Source organism: Falco punctatus (assembly GCF_963210335.1).
Source record: "Falco punctatus genome assembly, chromosome: 4".
NCBI lineage: Eukaryota > Metazoa > Chordata > Aves > Falconiformes > Falconidae > Falco > Falco punctatus.
In genome coordinates, this window is record NC_137583.1 from 28,800,973 (window position 1) to 28,811,025 (window position 10,053).

The following is a 10,053-nucleotide window of genomic DNA, read 5'->3' on the forward strand; positions in this document are numbered from 1 at the left end:
ACATCTGCTGCACAATAAATCTTACCTTTATTTACCAAGTATATTCTAAAGAAGGTCCCTTAAAATCTGACTTGCATGCAGTAACAAGTCAATGCACAGACAGAAGCACAAGTTGTAACGGGGCAATCTTTTTGAAATAACATCAGGTGGTTCAAAGACACAAGGAGAGAAAGATTCATCTTTTTTAAAAAAAGAACATAAATTGGGGGAGGACGGCACAGACACAGACAGACACAAAAATAAAGGTTATAAGCTGCTGTTTCCTCTCCTTGTGCTAACACACACTGAAGTAATAGAATTCAAGTCTGTACTTTACGCAAAACAAAAGTCCTTTAAAAACAGAAGCAAAACATATATCTAAAAGCCTGGGCAGTCAATTCAGTAACATGACTCCATCCTATTTTTAAAAAAAGGCTACCTGGATGCATGAACTTCTGAGTGACAAGCGAGGCAATCACCACAAATGCAACTCTGTGCCACATCAGTGTCTGATACTCTGTCATCCCCATCACTTAACTATATTCAAATACTGCAGGGTCTTCCATGTGTTTAGGCAAAAATAAAGTTACTACTAATTTGGTAACTTTTACTCTTTCGATTTATACATACTACTTCTTAAATTGTTAACACACACACACACACACATATATATATATGGATGAAAACTTGGTTTAATATACTAGGGCAAAAGCTGCAACACAACTCCAGATTAAGATGCTAATGAAAATGAAAGGAAATTCTAATAATCTCTTAACTGAAATGTAGATTAATCATCTCTTCAATTAAATTCTACACAAATATAACTTCATAAGTTCAGTGAGTTGTATTTTTACATCTTACATATATGTGCAGAAGAGCTCAGCTGTGTGTGCAAACCACACGTCACAATGCAAAACCAGTATGGTGTAGTAACAAGACCATGTAAGTATAGTTAAACCAAGTTTTCTTTTCAGACTTAGTACTAAGGCAGTGTCATATTTAGTGAGCTGCTTCTCACTACTACTTTTAATATGAGGATATTTAATATGTTTGACATGTTTAGTGTCAGAATTTGTTACAGGACATGAGAACTCGCACCAACCCCAACATTTATGCTAAAAAGACACTACTTTTTCTTTCAAGTGTGTTGAAAACAACTTTTGTTACCATGGTCATTATTTTTCCTTGAGTTTCACCTTATCTAATGCCCAGATTTTTTTTCAATGACAAATTTAGTATACTGTAGACCTCCACAGAAATATTTCCCAGGGATATGCTGACATCACCACTTATACTATGCAAAAGGTAGACAAGAGCAGCCATGCTAATTTCAAGCTCCATTAAGCACAGGAAAAGAAGAATCAGAAGGGAGGAAAAAAAGTTCTGTTTACCAACTTGGAAAAGCAGAGAGAAACAAAAACATAAAAGAGTTTTAAAGTAGTATTACATATAACTGAGAGGGTTTCCTTATTTAACAAACACACACCTTCAGTAACCTTCTACTTAAGTAGAGAACTGAAAGAGAGTAGAGTATTTGCTGTATTGAGCACACAAAAGAACTTGACAAGATAGAGTGCTTGCTGCTAATCAGTTACCGACAGATAAAGTGAAGCTCAGGTTACTTTGAGTCAACTGGTGTCTGGTAACAGTTCACTTTAGTGATCATCAAATAGGTCTTGAAACAGATAGAATTATTCTTTTTCTTGAATGAGAGAGATCAACATGGCGGAAGCTGTCCTAGCACCAAAGTAAACCACAGATCCTACTGGAGCTGCCGTGCCAGTTGCATCACTGTGGTACCTCTGCTTGGAGAAAATGTGCTTTGAACCAAACAGAACGCAGGTTAATTTTGCAGTGAGTAACTCTTTACAACATTGATTATATTACTAGCTAATGCAGCAAAGTTCTTACCTTGAATTAAGCAGAGTGTACATAAAAGACTGCCAAATCAATATGTAAAAGAATACAACTACAAAGACAGAGCTTCCATCCAGTCAGAACAGATCTATCAGCTTCTAGAACTGCTTCTGCTAAGAAAAGGTTCCCAATTCAGGCCTCTCAGATAACATATGGCTCTCCCTACGCTCCAGCACTGCTTGCTGACAACACAGTCCCAGATAACATAATAAACTGTAATGTCATTATAGCATTTCACTTAGTTCCATTGTCCATAGGTAACAAGAGACTGGAGATAGCTGCTCTGGGCAGCTCTTTCTGTCCAAGTCTAGAAAGGCTTTAACAGTGATGGCTCTTTGCATGACCACAAAAAAAAAAATTACTCTTTAAAAATACAGTTCTAGTAAATCCAGCAAAATGCATATGGGTCACCTTCAGATAGCCTTTCTTGTGATGCCACTATAATCAATACATAAGCAAGAGTACATACGTGTCCCCTCACTTTAGATGCTGCCATGTACTACAGACTTTATAAATACTTGGAGAACCATGGGAACACAAGTATTAAAAAACCCAAACCCAACATTTTCAAGTAGCTATCAGTCAAATGAAATGGAAAGGTATGGCTAATAAAAAAACCCACCCTACATCTTCCAGGAAGAAGACATCAGGAAACCATAGTCCCACATCAAAATAAACATGGACAGGAAAAACTACGAGTGCTAGGTTTAACATGAGAAACACAAGCTTTTGAACAGTTAATCTTTCTTTGGTTTAAAAGAAATCAGCCACCATGGCCACCATTGGGAATCAAACCAAGAGTTGCAATGGCACTTGCTACAAAGCAGGATCCCCAGAGTACGTCCCAAGGGAAAAGATATTTTTTTCTGCTCAGACTCAACTAGCATTAAGTTGGGAGAAGGGGAGTCAGCAATTCACAAGCAGGCAACTTCCACTATCAGTCAGCAGCATTTACCTGTTAATTTGTTACTCCAGTTACTCAGACAGAAAATCCTCAAACGAAAGAAGGAGAGTAGAAGGTTTGAAACTGATTTGCAGCTCCGGTTTCATGTTAACGCTACAGATTAAGGCCTGAAACAAAAATGCGGCTATCAGCTAACCTTTGTTTGGGGTTTAAAGCTTTGATGGCTTAAAGTAAAGCTCAACAGATAGTCCAACAAATCAAACAAAGCCATTCCACTCTGCTCACCTTCACACTACTAGCTGTCATCCCAGTTCAAAAGCTTTCGCCATTTTCAGTATCGACCAAGTAAGATCACTGATTGCAGGCAAAATTAAAAAAAGATGCTATAACTGCTCCTAACAAACAGCCTGGCTATGAGCAAACCTTGACTGCTGATAAGACTACAGAAAGGAAAAAAAAAAAAGAAAAAAAAAAAAAAGATGCCTTCTTGTCCAGCGTAACTCTATTTTTTTCCTTCGCCAGCTTGTGCAGCTCCATCTTCCTTCTCCGCAACATGGAACAAATAAAAGCATGGGGAAAACTGCATTTATTGTGCAGTTATTAAAAAAAACAGGGAAGAAAATGGTTCCAACAAACTACTATTCATCAGTTAGCTTCAGTTACAGGAATCTGTGTAACCTTTAAATCAATACTGCAAGTGTTGACCTGAGACGGAGAGAGAAGCGCTAGGCAAGTCCTGATGGTTCAGATCCCACAACTCAAGAATTGCTATTCACCACCTCAGAGTTCACGGTGCAGAACTAATTCCTAACATTTGGCCCAGAAACCAACCATTTATTTAAAAAAGCACGGTAGAGGATACAAAACAGGGATTAACACCACTAGAAAGAGTAAGTTCTTGTATTACATTCTTCTTCAGCACCAGAGACTTAAGCTCAGCGGAGCACTGTCAGTCTGGCTTGTCCCACATATGCACAGCTCTGCTGCGGGAGCTAAAATCTCCTGTGGGTATCTCTCACCCCAAAGATTGTGTCTTCAGACCAAAAGGAAAGAGAACATTACCTTCAGCAGGTCTAAGGACCTTTTTACTCCTTAGAGGTTAAGAACTAAGGAAGATTGTTCAGGTATGAAACTGAACAATGAAGCTTGCAGTCGATTTTGACACTTCTTACAGGCTCTCAGGGAGAAGGTAGTCCCCACAACACATAGCAAAGAACATCCTTCCTGAGTGAATCGGACAGTTCACACAGGCAGCCAAAGCAAAGTATGCAGCTGAAAAGACAGACAGGCTTCTTGAATCCTGGACTCCCCTTCCAAACTCTCCACAGGATTTCTAATCCAGAAGTTTTGTGCATACGCTAAAAACGGTAAAGAAAAGCTAAGATTTCCTTATTAATTCAAGCAATCAAAACAGCAAGCCTGAGAAGGCGGCACAGCCTGGTAAGGTTCCTTGTCCATCTGTTATGGTACAAAGCAAATTGCCTAAGCAACACTTCCCTGTTCCTGGACAGGTATACGGGGCAAGGCTGTAAGGGAGAAAGCAAGTGAGCAAGCATGCCTCAACAGGCAGGAGATGAAAAGTTCCACCATTAGCTTACCCTGTGACTGCAAGGTCATTCTAGCAAGAACTTAAAATGTTGATTTAGACTGCAAACCACAATACTTGCTACCAAAAACATAACATGGCATTTATTTGCCAAGACATTATTAAGCTTTTTCTACTTTGAAAGTTAGGAAATGTACCAAAGAAATTTCTGTTCTGAGTACCTATGAATCGGTTATCTGTTAAGTATCGTAAGGAACAAAGGACTGAAGTCACAAGTACATGGGGAGACGGATACCTGAAGAAAGGTCATCACCTATAAAAGAAAATGTTTCTTCATATCTGAAAGCATCATGAAGGGTCCATGTAAAGAGAAAATAATGGAGAAACAACAGAAGCTCTCAAACAGGAAGAAATATGCTAGAATGCACCCGCTGTCAATGAGAGTGTATAACCCCTGACAGGCAATTATTCTTCGATCTATTGGCAGAAGCACAGAACAAACATTCTGAAATTCCAGATAGGACCTTGTACATATCATGACTCTGGTCACAATAGCGGTTTACTTTTATCATTCAGAGCCTTTTCAGAGCAATGACAGTAAGAACCACCCAGAACAAGACAGACAGTTTTTCTCCAAGGTGTGTAGTCTAGCAAGACAGAATTTAATTGTAAATTTAGCTTCCCTTCAAGCACTGAAACCATTACTTACCAATGCCTGGACACAATGATGCATCTACATGTCTAATTGCTCACTGACAGGGACCAAAACCTACATTCAGCACTGCAAAACAGATGTTTCTCATCTGTAATTCTAAAGGAATAAGCAAATCATTTGAGGTGTGAACCTACAGAAAAATGGAAAAAGCTAACATGAAGGGATGGCTTAAGTCTTCTTAGCATCCTTTGTCTGTTCCATAATTCCTGGAAGGGGGGGGTGGGGGTGGTACTGGTGTCAAATGTAAGGACCTCTCATACAGTGTTACTTAGTTGAAGTGTGAGGTAATTTCCACATCAAAATATTCAACGTAAAGTCCATGACCTACAGAAACACAGGCTTTACCATCAGCCCATGACCTACAGAAACACAAGCTTTACCATCAGCTTATTAAACAGATTCTATCACAAATTAAAAATCAAAAGTTACAGGTCAAACCCCTAAAGCCAAGACAGTCAATCCTAATTTTGTGCCACTTTACATACAACTTGAGCCCTGAAATCTTGTTCCAACTTTTAATCACAACTATTACAATTTCAAGAGTCATTCTTTGGATTTCTTCCTCGTCCCCTTTTCTCGTTCCACTCCTCAGCATGACAAGACAGGTTTTGCCTTTGCTTAGGCTTCACCATCAGCAACACATTTACACCACGGCAAAGCCTCTGCCTAGAACAGCACGTATTATGACTGCTGCACTTTACTACTCTGGCCAAGATGCAGTGAGCAGAGGCAAGCTACAGCCTCACTCCTCCATGTAGATACGACGATGCAGCATGACGACACCTCAAATCCCAGCACAGACAACGCTTCGGAAGTGAACACACTCCTAAAACCTTCACCAGAGTACCAGTATCTACAAAGATGTACACATAATTACCTCTCGCTTCTGACTAAGAATTTAAATGCACATTCAGGAGGTAGCCTTCCAACGATAAACTGTGCTTTACAGCTATGCTATTCGCAACACTGGCTGTAAAGCATACTGAGCTGAGCACTGAAGCTCATAAAAGCTTATTCGCAGAAAAGGTAGGTATTAAAAATGAATAGCAAACAGCGTTAAAATGGTCTTCCAAAGCATAACGCAGTAGGCAGTGGAAGTGAAGTGGGAGGAACGGACACTTTCTGCCCTCTGCAGTTGCCATTGCTAGCTGGATTTTTAAGACAGCCTTAGGAGGGATAGTATGCTACCATTCTAGAAACCTAACAATTTACATCTGCCTATCACCAGACAGCCAAGACATCTTTTACAGCTAGGTTAATCTAACAGTTACATTGACCAATGCTTCCCATTAACGATCAACTACACACGTCAAATGTTTTTCACGATAAACAAATTATGTGCATGTCCTTGATTTTGCAACAAAAAGGACTATCACCTTTTACCAAACCTCTAATTTGACCTCATTGTTTTGATTAGGATTAAGAACAAGAATCCTCACCACCAAATCGGTACTTTAAAGCTGTCAGAACTATGCTCCTAAAATATATATATATACACATACATAATATATGTATATATAAAATATTAAAGGACAAAAGACTGTTTTCTAGTTATTAGACTATAAACATGCCTCCAAACAGAAAATACCATTTATCAAATTTTACATGTAAATGAGTAAGGCATATATACAGACACCATTTCAGTAAAGAAAAATTCCATGGAAGATCTCATGCCCATATGCAGGAGAGGTAAGTACCATAACTGTTGCTTATATACTTTCTTCAATCTTTGTGAATATAGACTGGGATTTGAACCCCAAATTCAGATAGCCAAAATGTTTCCCTATACATGATCACGTACTCCCACATATTTCAGGTTGGCTGAATTCAGGAATCCAACTATTTTCAGACTGGTAACCTGCTTGAAAAGAAAAAAGCGGGGTGGGGGGTAGAAAGCATTTTTAGGATGTATTTGAGAAACTGGTGTTTTCCATGAGATGATAGATAATTTTGAAACAATGCTGTTCTGCTTTAAGAGCCTGCCCGTGCAGAGAGGAAGTGAGAACAGATTGATTACAATGGGATATTATTTATTTCCAGCTGTTTTTTCAAGCAATGATGAACACATCACTACCATTAGATTCCAGAAGAAAAAACCCTAACTGTTGCAGCATACAAATGGTATGCAGGTTACAAAGGATGTTCCAGATTAAAAAAAGTAGAAATTGTGCTAATGAAATCTTATTTTCATTCTTCCACATAACATTTGATTTATATTCGTCTGAGACATCTTCTCACTTGTCATTTTTTTCTTCCACAGCATACGTATAATTTTTTTCCTCCATTTAAGCTACAAGTACCGTGTATCATGTATCAATTTGTATCTTGACACACTAAAGGCTAAATAAACACAGAGTTTGACTAATATACTTCACAATGTTGGCTTGCAGGGGATTATAAATACTAAAACCAAGTCTGACTGTATTTTGCAGGGCTATCAGGTTAACTAAATACATTTGAAACGCTTTTCTTCTCAGATCCCATTTTTTTTCCTCCAAGAAAAAACTGGATTACCCTGAGAACACAAATGAAATACGGAAAAACGGTCAGCCACCTCATCCCTGAAGTACATCTCTCATACTCTAGGTCTAATTATGAATAATAAACTGAGCAGCTTAATGCAAAGCAACTGGGCCGAGAAAGTTTTCAATGGGCTGCTTCAACACAAACACAACCCGTGCTGTCCCAAAAACCAAGTTTTGCTGTCGCACTCCCCTCCTCAGTCATGAAGTGATGACTGATAAAAATCTGCCAAGTCACTTTGAAGCGAAAACGAGTAATTAGTTGTACAGTTGAGAGAGAAACACGCATGTGGACAGGGATGTCATTTGAGAAGATGTGGGGGGGGGAAGTGCTCTGCCCCTCGAATTATGCCTCAGGAACAGGGATTTCTCCTGGGTTCGCCTGCACAGGGCATGCCCCCAGCACCAGCGCACCCCTTCCCTGTGCTCCAGGCTGAGTCAGTTCCTCCCCCCGCCCCCCCAATGCAGCAGGAATTCCCTTTTCCAAGTGGATTATCACGATGAGCAGTTTGTTTGTTGTTTGGTTTTTTTTAAAGGGGGGGACACAACAACATTTAAAAAAAAAAAAAAAAAAATTAAGCAAACCATCCCCCTCACTTGCCTCAGCCACCGTGATCCCCCCCGCCCCGGGCCGCCCCGCCGCAGCCCCCCGGCTCGGGCGCGCCCCCCGCCGCGCCCCGGCGGCACAAAGCTCCGCCGCAGGCCGGACGTGCCCGTTGCCCCGGGCCTCCCCCCCCCTCCCCTCCCCTCCCCCCCCCCCCCAGTATTCCGGGAAGCCCTCGCTGCCTCCCGCACCTCCGGGAGGAGGCGGCGGCGCTGCGGAACAGCCCCGCTGCGGAAAGCCGGCCCCGCCGCCGGGGCAGGTGGCACAGAGGGAGGCCCCGGGGCGGGGGGGGTGGGCTGGCTGTCCCCCTCCATCCCGGCGCCGTACCGCCCCCCCGCACACCCACACACCCCGCCACCCCCCCGGAGGCCGGAGACACCGAGCGCTTCCTCCTCCCTCCCTGCCCCCACGGCCGCGTGCCGGAGCCCGGGCCCAGCCGCTGCCGGCGGGGCGGGGACGGGGCTGGGGCCGGGGGGTCGGGCCCACCTGCCCCGCGGGGAGGTGGGCAGGGCGGGCGGGGGACCCGTCCCCTCCCCGCAGCCACGGGCAGGCCGAGGCGGCGGAGTGCGTGTGAGCGGCGGAGGGAGGGCGGAGGGAGGGGAAGGGACGGGAGCGCGTGTGGGGAAGGGACGGGAGGGGAAGGGGGGTGGATGCGGGCCGCCCCCGGTACCTTGCGCTTCCTGGTCTCGGCCGAGCCGCTCCACACGAAGCACTGGTAAATCGCCCGCAGGTTCTGCTTCCAGTTCTCCACCTTGAAGCCGGTCACATGGCAGCACCCGGCCGCCGGCGGACTCATGTCAGACCCCCCCACATCAATCCGCCCGCAGACGGGCCGGGCCGGCGGGCAGCGAGCCGGCCCCTTCCCCCCCTCCGCAGCAACCGCACGGACACGGCCGCGGGCACGGGCCGGGGCGGCCGCGCGCCCGCCCGCGCGCCCCCCCCGCCCCCCCGCCGCGCGCCCGCCCTCCGGGGCTCCGGCCCCTCACGCCGCCGCCTGCCGCGCGGCCTCCGCCGCCCCCGCGGGCTGCTGTGGGGGCGCGGGCAGCGGCTGGCACATAGAGCCGGGGCTCCGCGCCGCCACGGCCCCCCGGCTCCGAACAAAGCGCGGCGGCGGCGGGCGGGCAGCGCGCACTCCCTCTCGCCCGCCCTCTCCCTCACACACAAAGATGGGGCTCTCTGAGGCGAGGAGGAGGAGGAGGCGGCGGCTGTAGCGGCCGCTGCCGCCCCCGGAGTGGCCGCCGCTCCCTTCTACCTCATAGAGGCCGCTGTGGAAGCGGCGGGCGGAGGGGAAGGGGAGGGGGGCGCTGGCGGCGGCGACCCTGGCCGCGGTGTGAGCGAGCGTGTGTGGGGAAGGGGGCGAGTCTCCGCCCGCCGCCGCTCCTGCTCCCCCAGCCGGCCGCCCGCTCGGCTCTTGTCTCTTTAAACCACCCCCCCCACTCCTTCGCCGTCTCCTTCCTCCTCCTCCTCGCCCGCACCCCCCTCCGCCCGCCGTGAGCAATGGTCCGAGCCGCTAACTCAACCTAGCCCGCCAGGCCCGGAGTGGGACAGACCAACGGAGAAGGGGCGGTAGGTGCTCCCTCTCTACCCCGCCACCCCTGAGGGAGGGAGCCGGAGCGGGAAGGAGCGTGGCAATTGGTGTCCCCGCCCGTCAGTCCGCCACCGGGCCCGCCTCCTCTAGCGTCTCATTGGTTTCCTTCCCTTTCTTCTCCCCCCTCCACCCTTCCTACCTAGCATTTCCCTCTGCCGGAAAGGGGCGGGAAGAGCTCGGCCTGATTGACAGAACGCGCGGCCAACGGATAGGAGGGGCGGGACCTGGTAGCGAGCGTTGTGACGGGACCGGTCGGAACGGTCGTCAGTCACGTCCCA

General features: G+C 46.1%; 1 protein-coding gene across 2 annotated transcripts in view; it reads right to left on the reverse strand.

Moving 5' to 3' along the window:
* USP22 (ubiquitin specific peptidase 22) overlaps nucleotides 1-9,775 on the reverse strand; it is a 111,567-nt gene extending 101,792 nt beyond the window's left edge. The window contains exon 1 of one of the 2 annotated variants that reach the window (XM_080385967.1): nucleotides 8,858-9,775. In XM_080385967.1, the coding sequence (XP_080242093.1) occupies nucleotides 8,858-8,983 (126 nt within the window). In that variant the 5' untranslated portion in view covers nucleotides 8,984-9,775. The remainder of the gene's footprint in view (nucleotides 1-8,857) is intronic. The other variant, XM_080385966.1, reaches the window with a different exon arrangement.
* Nucleotides 9,776-10,053: the final 278 nt, after the last annotated feature.